We start from the raw sequence: 19,463 nt of genomic DNA, 5'->3' as shown, positions 1-19,463 counted from the left end.
ACATTAATGCTACAGATAATGGACTTAGATTGTTTGTCCAGATAGTTTGTCTCCAACTTTTGTTGTTTTTAGGAGTGCTCCAAGAGACTCTTGGAGTCACAGTATCCAGCCCCATTCCTGGGATGGTTGCATTGCAAGGGCTTTCTCATACCTCCTGCTGTGAGAAAAAAAAAAAGGAAGAAAACAAATATGCATAGTCATTATTACAGTTAAAGTTCCTTAACGTTTCTGCATTTTCATAATGCAATAAGTTGTTATTGTGACTGATGAAGATACTTAACTGTCTACTTCCTTTTCTGTCGCCATTCTTTTGTCTGCTTTGTTTTTCCAGACACTGGTACAGGTCCTGGATCTTGTGTACATCACCCAGCTTACCTTTGGCTCTGAGGAAAGTCAGTGGTGGCTCTGGGCCTGACTCCTCTGGGCAGAGGTGGGAAGTTGAGGTGTGAGCGTTGCTGCAACTTTGCATCATTCTGTCTTTGTCTCTTTGCAGTTTATCGGGGAAGGGCATCCTGTCCGGCCATGCAGATGGAACCATAGTGCGTTTCTTCTTTGATGACGAGGGCTCAGGGGAATCACAGGTATCAAAAATTCTCCTTTGCTGAGAAAAAAATCTTTTTGTGCAATCTGTTCTCAGGCTTTGGAAAGTAATCAAGCTGTGGAGAGTAGCTGCAGTCTGTACATACTAGCATAGGGCTTATGGAGCACTGGTGGAGACAGAACAGTAACTAGTGCTTTGGATTACACTAACTGTGATGATAATAGGGGAAGTTGCCTCTCTGTGAAGCACACAGAAGTCTGGAAGGATCTGAGAATGTTAGTGTGCCCAGGAGAATGTTGCTTGAGTGGGCAGGTTCCCAGCGTGCAGGTATCACCGCCTTCTCACTAAGGAATGTGTAGTTATCCCAGCAGATTTTAGAAGATGGTTCCGAGATTATCCGTGAGCTTGGTCTTTTCTCCAGAAAGTGAAAGGTCCTTTAGACAAGAGCTGCAGAGTGAGGGAGACTACTGCTTGCTTTGTCCCTCACTTAAAGCTGCTTTGGAATGATACTGTCTAGGGAAAAGGCAGGGAAATTATGCCTTACTTCCCATGCCTTCCAAGGTGTGGAAAGAGCAAATCATTACAGTGCCCATCTGAAGTTCTCAGTGTTTTGTTAGGTCCGGTATCCGAATTGACAGGGAGAGAGAGACAACCACCATAGATATATTGTCTTTTATTAATAGAAGAAAGATAATAAGTATTACCAGCTAGCTGGGGTCCGGGCTTTCCCACGCAGGGGTCACACCACGGACCCCGACCACTTCGAGCGTCCCTCTTTTATACCGTTCTTACCCAAGAGTGTTCCCCCTCCCGTTTTCCTGTTTTGCATTCTTGTTAATGTTATCTATTTTGCTGAATTAAAACATCTGGATAAGCAGCCCCCCTATCATCCTGATTGAGGGCAGGGCACCCTAACCCCGCCACCTATCAAGGGTCCAGACCTTGCCATGAGCAGGGCATCCTGACCCTGCCATCTATCAAGGGTTCTGCCCCTGCCATGAGCAAGACATCCGGACTCTGCCAGTTATCATGGGTCCTTGTGCTCTAAGACTCAGCTTATTCTACATTAGCTATTTAACCCCTACCTTCCCTGCTAATGCACCCTACATTCCCCCCTTTTTCTTTTGCTAATATCAGAGAATCCTTTCTCGATCTTTCTGAGTTTGTCGCATGAACATTATGTGCATAGAATTAACTCGATTTGTAGCTTTTTCCATTACCCCCATTACACATTTCCACATTATACAGATACACAGTAACAGTAATAACAGAATTACAAATACGCGTAATCCTTCTTTTATCAGTCCTGATATCCACCCAGGTAACCCTCCAAACAACGACTCTAGCCATCCGTCCATCAGTCCTTCTTCCCGTGTTATCTTCTGAGTGTGTTCCTTGAGCCAGCGCAATTGTTGTTGAATCGATTGGCTATGGTCCGACAGGTTAAAACAACATAGTCCTTCAAACTCCTCACATCCCTGTCCATGGGCGAGGAGCAAGAAGTCTATAGCCGCTCTGTCCTGTAGTAGTGCGTGTCGCAGGCTGTTCTGATCGAGCAGGAGTTGTTCCAATACCTCAGTTGTCGCATTTGCTTGCTTCTCACTCCAACAGGCTAACTTCGAAAGCTCCCTTAATGCATTTCCTGCTGCAGCTCCTGGCACAAAGATAGCTAAGGCGACCCGCGCGGTTACAGATATTAATTGTACATTATCATCACATTCCGGTGTTAAACCAAGGGAACGCTTTTGCCTCCTTTGTTCCTGCTTCATAGTTAACAACTTAGCTTTAGACGGGGCTATCATTGCCAGTTGCCCTAAATAACACGGTCCCCCATAGGCATTCTTAGGTATTCCCTGCCATGCTCTATCCCCACAAATTAGAAACACTCCCTCTGGCAAGGCCTTAGCGGTATCATTATTCCATAGTAAATCTGTCCTATTATGTACCTGTCCTGATGGATCCCCCCCATATGCTCCTAAGGGTAATCCCGCAGGGTACCGTTCTTGTAACCCATCGACTGTCCCATTTATCCCACAGAATGTCCCGTTTGCATATATGGGACCGAAGGTTCCATCTCCTCCTATGGTCTTACGCCAGTCGAATATTGGGTCGGGAGATACATCAGTCCAACCCGAAGCATTCCACCATTGGGGCCTAGGGCCTCCTTCAATTATAATGTTCCATTGTGCCAGGAGTCTCACTCCTCCCTTTTCTCCAAAAAACTTGTCCCCAAACATAAAACACGTTTGGGTCCAATTATTGGAACTATTTCCAATTGCTTGTGCCCCCATCAAATTGAGCTCTTGGGGGTCCCAAGGCAATGAGATATTTAATCCCTTAATTAGCCTTACGGCACATTCCGAGGCACTTACTACCCCTGAGCAGTTTCCCGTAGATACCTTTTTAAAACTGTTGTCATCAAATCCCGGCTTCCCAAACAAGCAGGTTCTGAATGGATTACTAGCGGTGGTGAGGGACAGGCAGAATTCCTGATTCCCTGTGTTATTTGCCCAAGTCACCCACATATTACTTCTCTCTTCTATGTTGTATATCCCATTAGAACACCTCAGAATCATAATTAGCAGGACCATAATTACCCAAATTGTGTTACTGTACATTTTTCCTAATTAATTTCAATTTCAGAGGATTGTTACTATTCCTTCGGACCTCCCACTCCTCTGCTTTCTTCCGCTCTTCTTTGTTTAGCTTCCGGACGTGGGAATGGTGAATCCAATGTCCTATTCCATCGACCTTAACGGCAGTGGGTGTTACTAAAATTACTACATAAGGTCCCTTCCATCTGCTTTCTAATGTTTTTGGGTTATGCCTTTTTACCCACACCCAATCTCCAGGTTCGATATCCATTTCTGACCCCTTCTGATTTCTTTTATACCAGTTTTGTAGTAATGGGAATAACTCATCTTGTATTTCTTTTAAGATCTGCATCTCTTTCCTCATTCCTGAGTTTTTAGTTATTCCCTTCCTTATCTCTAACGGATATACTGGGGGTAGGGTCCCAAACATTATTTCAAATGGTGTAAAGTCTAGTACATATGGAGTTATCCGAACCCGGTATAGGGCAAAAGGTAGCATTGTTACCCAGTTCTCTTCAGTCTCTTTTACTAGCTTAGCAAGGGTTTCCTTTAAGGTTCTGTTCATCCTTTCCACCTGACCCGAACTTTGAGGATTATAGGCACAATGCAATTTCCAGTTGGTTCCCAGTGCTCGGGCTAATTCCTGTGTAACCCTTGCCACAAAAGCTGGTCCATTATCAGACCCGATGCTCACCGGTATCCCATATCTGGGGATTATTTCTTCCAAAAGTTTTTTCGCTACCACCTGGGCTGTTTCTTGCTTAGTGGGAAAGGCCTCCACCCACCCTGAAAAGGTGTCTACTAATACCAACAGATATCTATATCCGTATTTACCTGGTTTTATTTCTGTAAAGTCTACTTCCCAATGCCTTCCAGGCTCACCACCCCTTTCCCTTATGCCTTCATGTACCTTCCTGATCCTCGATGGTTTCATTTCCTGGCATGCTTGACATCCCTCTATTATCCCTCTTAATATTTTCCTCTGATCTTGGAATCTCAACCCGAACTTTTCTATTAACAGTCCCATTTTTCTTTCCCCCAAGTGTGTGGTACTGTGTAACTGTTGCACCATCTTCTGTCCCAACCGCTTAGGAATTAACATTCTTCCTTCTGTATCGTAATGTCCTTCTCCTGCACTTTGCTTTTCTGCGACCTTTTGAATCCACTCCCTCTCCTCTGGGGTGTATTCATCCTCTCCAATTTCCTCTTCTTCTCTTAAAGTGTTGTGAGTCAGGGCTAGTACCCTTTGTATTTGTCCTTCTAACGCAGCTCGCCGGGCTGCACTATCTGCAGCTGCATTCCCTCTACTTATCGTATCGGTTTTCTTCTGATGTCCTAAGGTATGCACAATTGCCACTGCTTTTGGTTTCTGCAAAGCTGACAGCAAGTGCAAAACCTCTTCTTTGTTTCGGATTTCTTTTCCTGCGGAGGTAAGAAATCCCCTTTCTCTGTATATTGCTCCGTGTATATGCACTGTCCCATATGCGTAGCGACTATCTGTATAAATCGTCACTCGCTCTCCTTCTGCCATTTCTAGTGCCTTAGCCAAGGCTATCAGTTCCGCTCTCTGAGCCGAAGTGCCATCTGGTAAACGCTGGCTCCAAACTATTTCTCCCTTCTGATTTACCACTGCAGCTCCCGCCCTTCTTTTTCCTTGCTCGACCAAGCTACTTCCATCTGTAAACCACACTTTTCCCCCTTGCAGCGGCTCATCCTTTAAATCTTCCCGCACCGTCGCAGTTTCAGCTAACACCTCCTGACAATTATGCACAGGTGTTTCATATTCTGGGTTAGGTAGGAGAGTGGCTGGATTTAAAGTCGTTGGGGACGTATACATATTCCTTTCTGGGTTTAAAAGTAAGGCTTGGTAATGAGTCAGCCTAGCATTGTTTGTCCATCTTTCAGGCGGTTGTTTGAGTAATGCCTCTACGTAATGGGGAGCTGTTACATACAGTTTTTGCCCAAACGTGAGTTTGTCTGCGTCCTTAACCATCATTGCCACGGCTGCGATGATTTTAAGGCACGAGGGCCACCCTGCGGCAACTGGGTCTAATTTCTTTGATAAGTACGCCACTATCCTTTTCCAAGGTCCTTGTTTTTGAGTTAGCACTCCCTTAGCAATTCCCGCTCTTTCGCTCACATATAAATGGAAATCCTTGGCTGGGTCCGGGAGTGCAAGTGCAGGGGCCTCTAGCAGGGCTAATCTCAGTTCCTCAAAAGATTTTCTCATAGCTTCTGTCCACTGCCAGTCTGGTTTCTCTCGACTCGCCTCATACAGAGGTTTCGCTTTCTCTGCAAATCCAGGTATCCACAAACGGCAGTATCCTACTGTCCCCAAGAATTCTCGAACCTCCCTTGGAGATCTGGGCTCCTGAATCCGAAGAACAGTCTCTTTCATGGCATCAGTTAGCCATCTCCTACCATCTCGTATCTTATATCCCAGATATGTTACTTCAGGACTACATAGCTGAGCTTTCTTAGCACTTACTCGGTATCCTAGTTTATTCAATTCTTGCAACAACTTCCTCGTACCTTCCTCGCACTCCTCTTTCGTTCTTGCTGCTAGCAGCAGATCATCCACATACTGAAGCAATTTCACACTAGGATTCTGTCTCCTGAATTCACTCAAATCTTCCTGCAGTATTTCATTAAACAAAGTCGGTGAATTTTTGAACCCTTGTGGTAATTGGGTCCAAGTTAACTGACCCTTATATCCACTCTCGGGATCTTCCCATTCAAAAGCAAACATTTCCTGGCTCTGTTTTGTCAGGGGGATGGTAAAGAAGGCATCCTTTAAGTCTAAAACTGTATACCATCCCATATCTGGTGGCATCGTACTTAACAGAGTGTATGGATTCGGGATTGTAGGATGCACATCCTCCACTCTTTTATTAACTTCTCTCAGATCTTGAACTGGCCTGAAATCTCCTCCGGGCTTCTTTACTGGCAGTAGAGGAGTATTCCAAGGAGATTTGCATTTACGCAGAATGCCAGCTTCCAGTAACCTTTTAATGTGCTTCGCTATCCCTTGTCGAGCTTCAGGGGTCATTGGGTACTGTTTAACCCTAATCGGGTGAGCTCCTGGTTTTAATTCCACGACCAGAGGAGTTTTCCCTTTAACCTCTCCTACCCCCGAATTATCTGCCCATACTTCTGGGAGTTCCCTCATCCATTTTTGAGTTTCTGGTCCAATTTCTTCCTTCCTCTCTTCATACAGTCTATATTCGTCCTCTAATCTAACAGTCAGGACCTGTATCGGTTGTCCTTCCCGGTCATTGATCTTTACCCCATCGTCCTCGAAATATATCCTTACCCCCAATTTAGTTAGGAGATCCTGGCCCATTAAGGGTACCGGACTCTCCGGTATATACAAAAATGAATGCGTGATTTGTCTATTAGCTACATCTACCTTCCTTTCTGATGTCCACCGATATACCTTACTCCCATTTACCCCTCGTACTCGAGCTTTCCTTGTCGATAGTTTCCCCGCTGCTTTATTTATTACTGAGTATTCAGCCCCTGTGTCTACCAGAAATTTTACACGTTTCCCTTCCATTTCTAATTCTACCCAAGACTCGGGGAAGGGTTCCGAGTCCCGGCCCCTTCAGTCACTATCTTCTTTTGCCACCAGTACTCTAGGTGGCCTCCTTTCTCCTTTTTCTGGACACTCATTTTTCCAGTGTCCTTTCTTTTTGCAAATTGCACATTGATCCTTTCCTAACCGTACCCCTGTTCCTCTGGGGGGTGGCGGTCCCCTTCTTTGCCTCTCTGATTTTTCTCCTGCTTCAAAAAATCTCCTAGCCATTTCCCTCTGGTGTTTCCAATCCTCCCTTCTTATTCTCTCCTGTTTTTCTTCTGGAGTCTCCCTGTTGTTGTACACTTTCTCTGCTACCTTTAAAAGATCCTGTAAGGTTTGCTCCCCCAACCTCTCAATCTTTTGTAATTTCCTTCTTATATCTGGTGCAGCTTGATTTACAAATGCCAAGATGACAGCTGCCCGATTCTCCTCCTTCATAGGATCTAAAGGAGTGAATTGTCTAAACGCCTCTAATATTCTCTCTAAGAAAGCGGCAGGGCTTTCCTCGGCTTCCTGCCTAACAGCATTTACTTTTGCTAAGTTAGTAGGTTTACGCGCCGCCCGCAACCCAGCCATCAGCGTTTGCCGGTATGTTCGGAGACGCTCCCTACCTTCAGGTTGTTCAAAATCCCACGGTGGTCTTACCAATGGGAATCCTTCATTGATAAGGTTCTGCTGCCCGGTGGGTCTCCCGTCCTCTCCCGGCACCAACTTTCGCGCCTCGGTCAGGATCCTTTCACGCTCTTCGGTCGTAAACAGCACTTTTAAAAGCTGCTGACAGTCATCCCAGGTAGGGTTGTGCGTAAACAAGATGGATTCTAATAAATCAATTAACGCCCCCGGTTTCTCGGAAAAGGAGGGGTTTTGACTTTTCCAATTATACAAATCGCTAGAAGAGAATGGCCAGTATTGATACGTACGCTGTCCCTGTGGCCCAGTTGTTCCAATCGTTCTAACTGGGAAGGCATGGGTGGTACTTGATATTCCTTCTTCATCTTCCTTTCTCACTACGTAAATATCAACTTTTCCGTCTTTTCTACCCTCCCCCAAAAGAGGTTTCAGCCATGGGGGTGGATACAGAACCAAATCCTCCCATGTGATTATATATGGAAATTGATCTGGCTGTCCTTCTGACCCAGGTCTCATTATTACCTCTTTTACTCTCCTTATTAATTCTAAATCAAAACTTCCCTCTCTCGGCCAGCCTACATCAAAACTTGGCCACTCACTTTTACAAAATGCCTCCCATCGGTTTTTATACACTTCTACAGACAAATTATGTGCCCGACGTTTAACATATCCAAAATGATTTAACATAAATGACAAAGGGGTGGATTTCCCTTGTCCCATTGTATCAAGCTCGTCGCTTAAAACCAAAGTTAATACAACTGCCAGTAAACCAGTAAGGGCGATTATTAACAGAATTCGCCCTTCCCACACCGGTCTCCTTTCGTCAAGGAGATACGGTGTACCCAAACAACGTAACCAACCACCCTTCCTTCTCGTGGGAGTCTGAGGGACGTCTCCCTCAGACTCCAGCCGACTATCCTTCGGTGCGTCCACCTGGATTTCTGTCGGCTCACTCTCACCCCCTGAGGCCTCCCTTGACTTATTATCTTTCTCTATCTCTTTCTCCTCCCCTGCATTCGGATCCCGGACGAGCCCCCAAATGTTAGGTCCGGTATCCGAACTGACAGGGAGAGAGACAACCACCATAGATATATTGTCTTTTATTAATAGAAGAAAGATAATAAGTATTACCAGCTAGCTGGGGTCCGGGCTTTCCCACGCAGGGGTCACACCACGGACCCCGACCACTTCGAGCGTCCCTCTTTTATACCGTTCTTACCCAAGAGTGTTCCCCCTCCCGTTTTCCTGTTTTGCATTCTTGTTAATGTTATCTATTTTGCTGAATTAAAACATCTGGATAAGCAGCCCCCCTATCATCCTGATTGAGGGCAGGGCACCCTAACCCCGCCACCTATCAAGGGTCCAGACCTTGCCATGAGCAGGGCATCCTGACCCTGCCATCTATCAAGGGTTCTGCCCCTGCCATGAGCAAGACATCCGGACTCTGCCAGTTATCATGGGTCCTTGTGCTCTAAGACTCAGCTTATTCTACATTAGCTGTTTAACCCCTACCTTCCCTGCTAATGCACCCTACATTTTCTCCTGACCGTGTGCTCTGGGCACCCAGCATTTCTCTTGAGCCACTTGTTCCTCTCCAGAAGGAGCCATCTCTGCAAGTAGTCTCTGCACTTGAAGCTGTGGTGAAGGGAGTGTATTTCTACTCTGATTTTCCCCTCTAATGAAGCAGTTTGTATCTGTATGCTGTCTGCTGTGATATGCTGAAGGCCTCAGAATGATTCTGCTGTGCTAAGATTGCATCCTAGTCTAGTTAATAATACTGGTCATCTTACTGGCAGGAGAAATATCTCCTAGATGACTGAGTAGGCTAGTTCATGCATTTTTAAGTTTCTGTCTGCCAGGGGCAGCTATACAAAGCCAACTGCCATGAACTGGACTTTACCAGAGGGTCTTGTACTGGTCTCACTGTGAGACAGTGCAATAGGGCTCAATTGCAGGACAGAGGCATTGCTATTTTCAGAACGTTCTTTCTTGTCTAACATAGGGTAAATTGGTGGTGCATCCCTGCCCTCCTTATGCCCTTGCCTGGGCTTCCAACAGCATTGTGGCTGCAGGCTGTGACAAGAAGATAGTAGCCTATGGGAAGGAAGGTAATGTGATTCAAACATTTGACTACAGCCGGGACTCCTCAGAGAAGGAATTCACCACAGCAGCCACAAGTCCTGGCGGCCAGGCTGTTGTCATCGGCAGCTATGACAGGTCTGATGCCTGAAGGTAACGTCTCCCCTCTATACTGCTTTCTCCTTCAGCCGGGTACAATTCTTCTGTGCTCTCTCATCTGTTCTGACAGGTTAAGGGTGTTGAACTGGAGCCCACGCCGCAATGCTTGGGAGGAAGCCAAACCCAAAGAAATAGCTCACCTCTATACCATCACAGCTTTAGCATGGAAGAGGGATGGCTCACGAATCTGTGTGGTTTGTATCATCAGTCCTGAGCCCCTGAGTCCTGTGCCAGACAGTGTCAGGCATGTTCTTGTGAACAGGGTGATACGGGGAGGGCTGCCGAGAGGGGTTACGTGCATGGACTGAGATGTAGGTCAGGAGACACTGCTTCATTGAGATGTGCTATGTGAAGAGTATGAGAATGGAAAATAGCATGTGTGATTGTATCGTGGCTTACTGGAAGCAGCAGCACTCCTTTCTTCCACAGAAACATAATAAAAATGTTCAGCGTAGATTCCCTACAGCAGTCTCATTAGCACTCTTTCCTCTGAGAATCTGTGAGAAACAGCGTAAGAATTGAACTATTCTTTATACTCCATGATTGCAGGCCGCGTTTTCAATTCAGCGTTATTTTTCTTCTACTTCTAGACAGTGAATCTTGGTTTACCTTTCTGCATTAAGTTATTATTTAAAGCTCTGCATTTGTCTCCATAAATAATTATTTAAAGACACTGCCATTTACAACTTCTCTTTAATTGTTTTTGTGTCTTTGTATGTTTAATAAAATCAGGGAACTTTAAAATATATTTAAACAGAAAATTAATTGAACAGATGAATGCTTGCAGAGAAGGGGAAGGGGTAAGAGTAGCAAAAGATGACCAGAGGGTTGGAGATATCATGAAGAAACAGATAAAGGTGGAAGGAAAAAGAAGTTGTAAGAGGGAGGAGTGCCACTGAATGGGGTAATGGAGAAGATTAGGGTGAAGGTGCTTTTTAATTCCTCCTCTTTCTCTACCATGTATGTGCCAGTATTTGGTAAATTGTTTCTCTGAGTATCTCTGAATCTTTCGCCCTTTTCTCTCAAGGAAGTCAAGATAGGGCTGGTCCCTATGCATAAGGGGTCCTTGATCCTTGTTTGCCACAGCAGCCAGGATTTTTTGGTCCCTGCCTTGCCCGTGATCTCTTTCATGCAAGTGGGGCCTGCAGAATCTCTCTTGGACAGAGTTCACTGACTGCTTGTGTTTGTTTCCCCAGGGCACTCTCTGCGGAGGAGTTGAACAATTTGACTGCTGCCTTCGCAGAAGCATTTACAAAAATAAATTTGAAATGACGTATGTGGGACCAAGCCAGGTAAGAGACTGTTCAATGAAGTAATGTCTCTTGATTAAAATAGGATTTTCATTAAAACTAGACATGTTTGGGGTTTTTGGTGCCATCAGCTACCATCAGACCCAATAAAACTGTACTTAAAAGAGTTGAGAGTAAGAGTGTATTTCTCCAATTCCATTTACTTCATTCCCTCCTCTCTTTAGAACAGTGGCACTGCCTTGAAAAATATGTCCAGAGATCAGAAGAGTAAATTACCAGAGAAAGTATTTTAGATTCCTAAACCTGCAGTTTACCTGTATAAATCTACTGGGAAGGGTGTAGAGAATATTTCAGAGATACGGTAAAGTCTGGGCAGAAATTGACGGGGAGCAGAGAAAATAGAGCTTACTTACTAGTTTGTAAATTTGTGTGGGTACCACCATTCAAAATGCAGGCTCCTTAAGTGTCTTAATTTCAGACGACTTTCCCTGATTCAATATTAAATAATAAGGGTGGACTAGCAGTCCTGGCACTCTGTGTAGTCAGTGGAGAGAGATCACGACTCTCTCTCAGTGACTCCTCCGTGGGTGCCTGAGTAGTCCTCCAGGTTAGGTTAGGAACTTCTAAATGGTACAAGTGAAAGTCCCACACTTCCAGTACAATGTCATCCTGTACAAAAGGTGTGATAAGGTTTCTTTAAAAAACAGGACTAAATGCTGGGAGAGGGCATCTAAATACCCAAATATATGGAAACTCTGTTGCATATATCTTCCATTGGACAAGGAGGCTATGTTCTTCCTCTCTGCATAGAAAGATGCGTCATATTTTTCCCCCTTTCTCTAGGTCATTGTGAAGAACCTCTCAACAGGAACTCGAGTTGTGTTGAAATCCCACTATGGTTATGAGATTGATGAGGTGAAGATCCTAGGGAAGGAGAGATATCTGGTGGCACACACTTCAGACACGTTGCTGCTGGGTGACATCAGCTCCAACAAGCTCAGTGAGGTACTAGAAAACCTCTGGCATTTCCTGAGTTTCAAGTACTTAACTTTGCAACTCAAAGAATATGTTTTCTGCATGTTAATGATACATTTCTTTTCAAAGAATCATAGAATAATTCGAGTTCAAATTGACCTTGAGAGGTCTTGTATATCCAACCTCCTGTTCAAAGCAGGATGAACATAAAATTCAAACATACTTGCACAGGACTTTATCCAACTAGGTCTTGAAAACCTCCAAGGATGGAAATCCCACCATCTTCTTGGGCTCCTATTACAATACTTGACTGTCATCATGGGGAAAACCTTTTTCCCTGTGTCACACTGAACTCTCCTCTGTTTGAATTTATAACTGTTTTTCTCATCCTCCCACTGTGCTCTGCAAAAGAAGCCTCCACCCTTTTACAGCTTTCCTCAGCCTTTTCTTCTCTAGCCTCTAGAAGACCAGTTCTTTCAGCCCCCACTTAACAGTGCTAATTTTCCAGCCCCAGTCACCTCAGTGGCTCTCTGCTGAGCTTGCTTCAGTTTATCAATGCCTTGTACTGTGGGGCTCAAAACTTCACTTTGTAGATCTGCGTAGTCCAGATGTGAATGTAGGACTACTCTTGTGTTTAAAAAAAAAAAAGCTATCCCTCACTGCAATACCATTTCTACAGATCTTTCCATACAGAACTGACAATATCCTGAAGCTTACGGTGTGCTGAGTGCTGAGGCTGTGCACCAAGTCACCGAATCACAAAATCACACAGAAGTTGCATGAAATGTTGGCAGTAGATCTGACAAAAATATGAACTGGATCTCAGGACACATTTTCTTTGTTCACAGAGGTAGCATATACTTTAATCAGACTGCCTATGTGCTAATCGATCTGTCTGGGAACTAGATTCTGCTGGGAGCTAGCTGTGCTCCTGACTACACGTTCGAGCTGGAGGATACTGCTGTTTGGAAATCCATCTTGGCTAAACACACTAAATATCACAGGTTTCTCTGAACCATCCTGCACAGAGAACTTTTTCTTTCATTTGCACAGCTATATGTACTGTCTACAAAGAATAGGGTTGTGAGTGGTCCATTTATCAATTTGTTGTCTCACAAGAGCTTTATTTAAGCTTTTTTATTTAAGCTTTATTTAAGCTCTTGTGGCTGAGATTTTAGGTCTGAGAACTGAGATTTGGCAAGAATTGGCCTCTCTGCTTACTTAGAGTGCTAGCAGGAAGTCAGTGAGCCATAACTAGCTGGACTGTAGATCATGATGCCTTCAACTTGGTCCTCTGTGTTTACTTTCTCCATGCCATTGCATTATAGGTACCCTGGCAAGGATCTGGAGGGAATGAGAAATTCTTCTTTGACAATGAAAATGTAAGTTGGATGAGATAGGATGCTACCCCTTAATGGTGAGTAGAGCAGTGCGTATGTACTGGGGAGGAGAGTGTCAGCCACACTTCTGGACACTGCTGTTCCTCAGGTGTTTCCTGGACTTATCCTCTCCCCGCATATCCTGATGTGCTTTCTCCACATACTTGTTTTTCCCAACTGCAAGATATAAAATGAACTCAGTATAAGACTGTGAGTCATGCCCCCAAAGGAGACAGGAGCCGTAAAATATGGATATCAGAGGCACAGAAAACAGGATATGTTAGCTGTCTGGATGGAACCAAGAGCACTCTCTGGTGAGGCAAAAAAATCTGGAGGAGCTGAAGAATCAGCTCAGAGCTGTCAGGGTGACAGCTTGGCTCCTACTGCAGCACCGATAAGCACAGGACTAAAATCCCCAGCCCTAAAGAAGCTATCAGTCACCACAGGAAGGCATGGACAATTCCTTGCTGATCCCAGAGGATGTGAATTTAGACTTATATGCAGCAGAAAGCTTTTCTGTGCACCTTTCTAGTAGAAGTGTCTGCTTACCTGGCTCTTTGTTAAAAGTGCAGTCCCCTCTGTCTTCCAGGTCTGCATGATCTTTAATGCTGGGGAACTGACGCTGGTGGAATATGGAAGCAATGACATCCTGGGGTCTGTTCGCACAGAGTTCATGAACCCTCATCTTGTCAGGTGAGTGTCAAGGCTGCCAGTGGAAGCAGTACAAGCATTTGTTAAGAGGACATCACTTAGAAGTGTCCATTCTTTAGAACACAGCGCCCAGACTCTGGGGCCTGTGAGCAAAGTACTGAATGCTCTCTGAACAACTGGCTTTTGGCAGTGACTGATAGTGGGATTTAATTTCTCAGTTATATTAAAGGAATGTAAAGTTTTAGAAGGTCAAGAGCCCATTCGCCTCTGATATGTGTTTATTGAAGCCCGACTTGGTGATTGACTGAAGTGGGACTTCCTGTGCACATATCCAGGATCCATCTGTGCATCCTGCTAGTCCTAGTACAGCATTAACAGGAACTCTAGATATCATTCAACTCTGAAATGTCATTTTCTTATTCAAGAGAAGGGAGGGGAGGACCATGGGCTGTACTGATGAGGAAACTTCACAGGTCATTCAGGCAGCTTTCAGTCATGAAGCAGAAGGGTTTTTTCTTAGCCGAGGCAGGCATAAGTACTGGTTTCCAGAACTACAGAAGCCTCCATGTCCTTGGGGAAACTACAGGTAATTCTGTGGGGAGAGGACAGGACTCAGTCTTGTGGATTTAGAGAGTAGTAAAGCTAACAGTCCTCATTCCTTTCAAATAATAGTGTTCGTATCAATGAAAGACGTCAGAGAGGCGTGGAGGCGAACAAGAGACTGGCTTATCTGATAGACATCAAGACTATAGCAACAGGTGAATGTAAACATCCCCCTCCTGTACTTTCCTAGCCTGGCTCTTCTGTGTTCACTTTACCAAACAGCATATCCCTAAAGGCACTCTTTGCAGTCATGCTGCCAAGCAGCAGATCCCTAGAGTCCCGCTTTTCATTCAGTCTGCCAGGCAGCAGATCGCTAGAGCCCAGGCTGCCCTGCTGTTAGCAGCTTAAGTGTCTGGTGTGGGCTCAACTGTAGGGTGTTTGTAGCTGTGTCTTCAGCTCGTGCAGTTTGGCATGATGATGTTGCTGCCTGCACTGCCTGTGCTCTGTGCCTCCTAAGGCAGGAGGCACTTAACTCATGCTGGTAAAGTGCCAAGATAAAATGTCATTGCACCCTACCTTTCATGTCATTGTGTATTTCCCATAGGATCCTGTCACAATTAGGTCCCAGACATCTGCTCTGCATGGGACGGCATCTGTATTCACACCATTTCTTTTCTTTTATTTCCAAGTGGACCTTGTTGGTGGCTACAATGCTGGCACCATCAGCCATGACAGCAAGATCGAATGGCTGGAGTTGAATGAAACAGGCCACAAGCTACTCTTCAGGGATAAGAAGATGAGGGTGAGTAAAACACATCTAGGAGGGCAAGCTGGCAGGCCTGGGGAGAGGAAAGATAGATATGCCAAAGTGCAGAGAAAGAGATGAGGAACACACAATTCCTGATGCCATGCTGGAACCAGTAATGCCATGGAGAGAGGCATCATTCTGAAGTACCTGTAAGTTTTTGACGATTCCTATGAGGAAGGCAGACCATGTTCAGATTACATGAGCTGGCAGCACTGTATGTTTAGTTTCAAGCTATAGCTACAGCTGTTCACACTTTGCATAAATATGCACCTCCCAGTCGTGTGGAGTTCTTCCAAAATGCCAGGACAGTGTACATCTGACATTGTGTTTGTAAAGGACAACATACTCAGCTTGGTCAAGACAGAATCTAGTGAGACCGAACACTTTGCAGTCGAATGTTTCCACTCATAATCTCAAGAAACTGTAACTTCACCCCTTGTGTTTCAGGCAGGAGCTTCTTTCCTGAGCTGTTCATATGTCATTTTTGGTAGCCCAACCCTTAAGAATCAGGGACCCATAGATTTCAGGGGTGCAAAGACACCCTGTTGCCTGGAAATCATACATCTCCCCCCAGATGCCTGTTTGCTTGTTACCATTCATACACATCTGCTGCCTCATAAATTCTCTACCACACACTTCTCTAACAAAGTGTGTTAGAGGTAGGCTTTCTTGCACAAAAGCTATAATTCTGGTTCTAGGCCAGCGCAGGACAGAGGCTTATTCATGACCTCTGTGATTACAGAAAAATAGGAAGAACAGCCTATATAGCCGTTTTCTATAAACCCAGCCTAACCTGGGTTTATAGAAAACGGAGAGCCTTTATTTCTATTAGCATGCATCTCTAACCATGATCCTCCTGACTCTCGAGAGAAGAATTATTGCATGTGTGCAAGTCTTTAGGACACCATTTTCACATATCCAAAAGAGCATCATGCAAGAATTAGTTTCTTCTTCTTTCTCAGCTGGATCAATACCAGTATCAAAGGCTACTGTTTCAGCTTTGCTGCACTAACTGTGTTCAGGAAGATGCTAACAGTGAATACAGCCACCAAAAGATGAAACAAGCTTCTATTTGTGAGTGGTCTGTACAGTAGCACAAAGCTATATTTGGCCTGTCATATGAGAAGAGAGAACTTTCTCAGCAGCATAACTTTTTAATATTTATTTCTGCATTCTTCCTCAGTTTACATTTGGTTCCTTTAATTCACTCTCTCAGCAAGAATTTCAGTGACATCACTGGAACTGCTGTTCCCTCTTCAGGCTCCTTTTCAGACCAATCAGCAGGAGAGATCCATTGCTCACCCCTTCACAAAACATTGCCATCAGTCCAGATCAGAGAGTACAAGACCTCCTAAGCTATGTTTGTACATCATTTTCCAACCAGTTCAGTACAGAGCAGCACAGGGACTTGCTTGTCCTCTCCTACCTCAGTACAGTTCTCTCATGGTCTTTTTTCTCATCTTTACTAAGTGAGGACGATTAGGAGGAGCAGACACAGCCTAGCACATTTAAGTCACAAGGCATAATGCATCTTTGTTATGACCTGTCAGGTTACATCTTCCAAGTTACCAAGCTTGGTTCAGGAAAGCTTGGTTCAGGATCTGAGTATGTTGATTAAAATGCTGCTAGGGTAAAAAAAAAATAATAGTCTTAAGTCTTGAAATATAACATGTAAAATGCTAACAATGTGGAAGGTTAAACTACATATCTTGAAGTTTGATTCCTGGTAGGTAATATCTGCTTGCAGGATTCTTGCTCAGACACTCCTGTTGTTCCTTTGAGCAAGCAGCCCAGTCATGAGCCCAGCTGAGTCTTTTTCTCCTCTTTCCCTATCTAGTTGCAGCTCTATGACATTGAAAGAAGCACCAAGACTACTATTTTGAACTATTGCTCCTATGTGCAGTGGGTTCCAGGCAGTGATGTGGTGGTGGCTCAGAACAGAAACAGCCTCTGCATTTGGTATAACATTGATGCTCCAGAGCGAGTCACCATGTTTCCTCTGAAGGTAAAGATCTGGAGACTTCGCTTTCTCCAGCAGTATTTTCTATTACTTCTTGGACATAGATGTGGGATTAGGTAGAGTGGTACTGCAGAAAGGAGAAGGGAGGGAAATGAATTTCTCCTAGGCAGAATGTGAGGCCATCTGTCAAATCCATGACAGAAATCTGTGGTAGAACCTGGAGATAGGTTCTCTAGCAAGGAGCTACTCCAAGACTTTTTGCTTCCCCCTGCAGAGTTAAGGATAATGTCAGCAAGGTGTGAGCTCCTTCATCAGAACTTTGTCTCAGGAGAACTGACAGCTGGTACTTTTTGCAGGGGGATATTGTAGACTTGGAAAGGAATGATGGGAAGACTGAAGTGATAGTAACTGAAGGTGTGAACACCGTGTCCTATACTCTAGATGAAGGCCTTATAGAGTTTGGAACTGCCATTGATGATGGGGATTACCACAGGTAAGTGCTAAATACACCACGCTGTGAGAGCAGCTAGCCTGCTTCGTGTAAGAGATGCTTGAGGCCAACAGTCTGTGAACCACACCAGCAGGGCTTTCCATTCAGGATTGCAGTTTAGTCTCTGAGCATGATGTTAGTGGTAAATCTAGCTGAAATGTGGAGCAGATTCCTTCAAGAGTGAACACCCTGCATTGTCATCTCCAGAGCTCCATGGTTTCAGACAAGAGTCTGGCCAGTCCTGCTGAGACTTACATTCACTGCAGGCAATATTCACTCAATGCAGTAAATAACCATGTCTTCAGTAGTAGCTCGATGTGGAATGATGCTCTCTGATACTCTCATGCTGCTCTCCCTCCAGGGATGATGACAGCTGAGTAGAAACTGGAGCTGGCCTGCTTGTGCAGAATAAAAGCTGTCTGTCTGAGTAAAAGCTCATGGTAGGCGCCTGGGTAGGGTTGGCATTGTTAGCTGGCTTTAGAACTGACCAGGGAAAAAAAAAAATTCACATCCTCAGAGCAATAATCCATCTTGAGTTACTTTTCTGCGCCATGGAGTTGCTTCAGACTTAACATGTCAGGGTTGCCCCACACTTCTACAGCCTCCTGGTGACCACTTATCTCCTAACTAACTTAGGCCAGACAGGAAACTCTTAGAAAACTGGTAACTGAGTTTCTCCCTGATATGGTAGGCCCCATCTTATACAGTCAGAACTGGTCATCCAGCTTCATTTGTTTTCAGTTCTTCTGGGAAATTCCCTTCTCAGACTTTTTTTTCTTTTTTTTTTCTTTCTTTTTCTTTTTTTTTTCTTTTTCTCTTTCTCTTTCTCTTTCTCTTTCTTCTTCTTTTTCTTTTTCTTTTTCTTTTTCTTTTTCTTTTTCTTTTTCTTTTTCTTTTTCTTTTTCTTTTTCTTTTTCTTTTTCTTTTTCTTTTTCTTTTTCTTCAGAGAGCTCTTCTTCTCTGTTACTGAAAGTCTGCAGTTTTCTCTGTCTTAAGGGCTACTGCATTTTTGGAGACGCTGGAAATGTCCACGGAGACTGAAGCCATGTGGAAGACACTAAGCAGGCTGGCGTTGGAAGCTAGACAGCTGCACATTGCAGAGAGGTACAGGAAGGAGTCAAAACTTTTTTTCTGCTAGCTTGAACAATCTCTTTTCTAGATCCTTCACAGAAACCAGGTCTAACAAAGGTTGTGACTTTTTGGGTGGCCTGAAAGGTTCACTACATTCAGGAATGGAGCTTCCTCTATTTCAGGCAATGACTTTGTCCTTTCATTCTAGGCACTAGCAATAGAACTAGGGGCAGATAGATCTCAGTCTCAATTTTTCACTTGTGACAGTACAAAGTAGTGAATATTAAGGCTGCAGGGAGCAGACAGGTATAGGCAAGGTCAGAAAAGGTCTGAAGCCTAAAAGCCTGAAGCCTGTCTTCTCCCATGGAGCAGGGCTAGAGGGTAGATAAGAATATGGGTCTTAACAAAATCTTCTTGTGAAGTGGTGCCACTGCACCTCCCCACCTCACACTGCTGGAAACTACTGCTCAGGCTCTGATTTCCTTTCTGTGACTAAAGGTAGGTATTGAAGCCCATCTAGCAACTAACTGCCTTGCTCTTCGCAGGTGTTTTGCAGCTTTGGGCAACATGGCAAAAGCTCGATTTCTGCATGAAACCAATGTCATTGCAGACCAGGCAGCTCAAGAGCATGTGAGTCAAACTTTGCTGTGCAGGGCAGCCACTTCCCTGCAAACACTTGCATACATATTGTCATCTCTGTTTATATCCTCCAATACACTCCTACAGATCAGGGCCTTGTCATGTAAGAACTGCTGA

General features: G+C 44.5%; 2 protein-coding genes across 2 annotated transcripts in view; one reads left to right on the top strand and one right to left on the bottom strand.

The window, feature by feature from the left end:
- The window catches only part of IFT172 (intraflagellar transport 172), a 47,316-nt gene that overhangs the window by 6,799 nt on the left and 21,054 nt on the right, over positions 1-19,463 (top strand). Inside the window, exons 7-19 of the mRNA XM_088534038.1 lie at positions 494-581; positions 9,345-9,559; positions 9,651-9,774; positions 10,777-10,872; positions 11,674-11,835; positions 13,134-13,187; positions 13,774-13,877; positions 14,508-14,593; positions 15,068-15,180; positions 17,024-17,191; positions 17,503-17,639; positions 18,633-18,740; positions 19,253-19,337. Coding sequence (XP_088390164.1) covers positions 494-581; positions 9,345-9,559; positions 9,651-9,774; positions 10,777-10,872; positions 11,674-11,835; positions 13,134-13,187; positions 13,774-13,877; positions 14,508-14,593; positions 15,068-15,180; positions 17,024-17,191; positions 17,503-17,639; positions 18,633-18,740; positions 19,253-19,337 — 1,540 coding nt within the window. The remainder of the gene's footprint in view (positions 1-493; positions 582-9,344; positions 9,560-9,650; positions 9,775-10,776; positions 10,873-11,673; positions 11,836-13,133; positions 13,188-13,773; positions 13,878-14,507; positions 14,594-15,067; positions 15,181-17,023; positions 17,192-17,502; positions 17,640-18,632; positions 18,741-19,252; positions 19,338-19,463) is intronic.
- On the bottom strand, positions 916-4,079 carry LOC148592723 (syncytin-A-like). Its single transcript, XM_088534039.1, has 3 exons — positions 4,046-4,079; positions 1,762-2,516; positions 916-975 (listed from the first exon to the last, which is right to left on the bottom strand). Exons 1-3 carry the CDS (start codon positions 4,077-4,079, stop codon positions 916-918), a joined length of 849 nt encoding a protein of 282 aa, XP_088390165.1.

This window comes from Tinamus guttatus, unplaced genomic scaffold, assembly GCF_059628265.1.
Source record: "Tinamus guttatus ecotype Peru unplaced genomic scaffold, ASM5962826v1 Tinamus_guttatus_pri_ptg000531l, whole genome shotgun sequence".
Lineage (NCBI taxonomy): Eukaryota > Metazoa > Chordata > Aves > Tinamiformes > Tinamidae > Tinamus > Tinamus guttatus.
The sequence above is the reverse complement of the archived record's forward strand: the minus strand, read 5'-3'. Positions and strand labels throughout refer to the sequence as shown.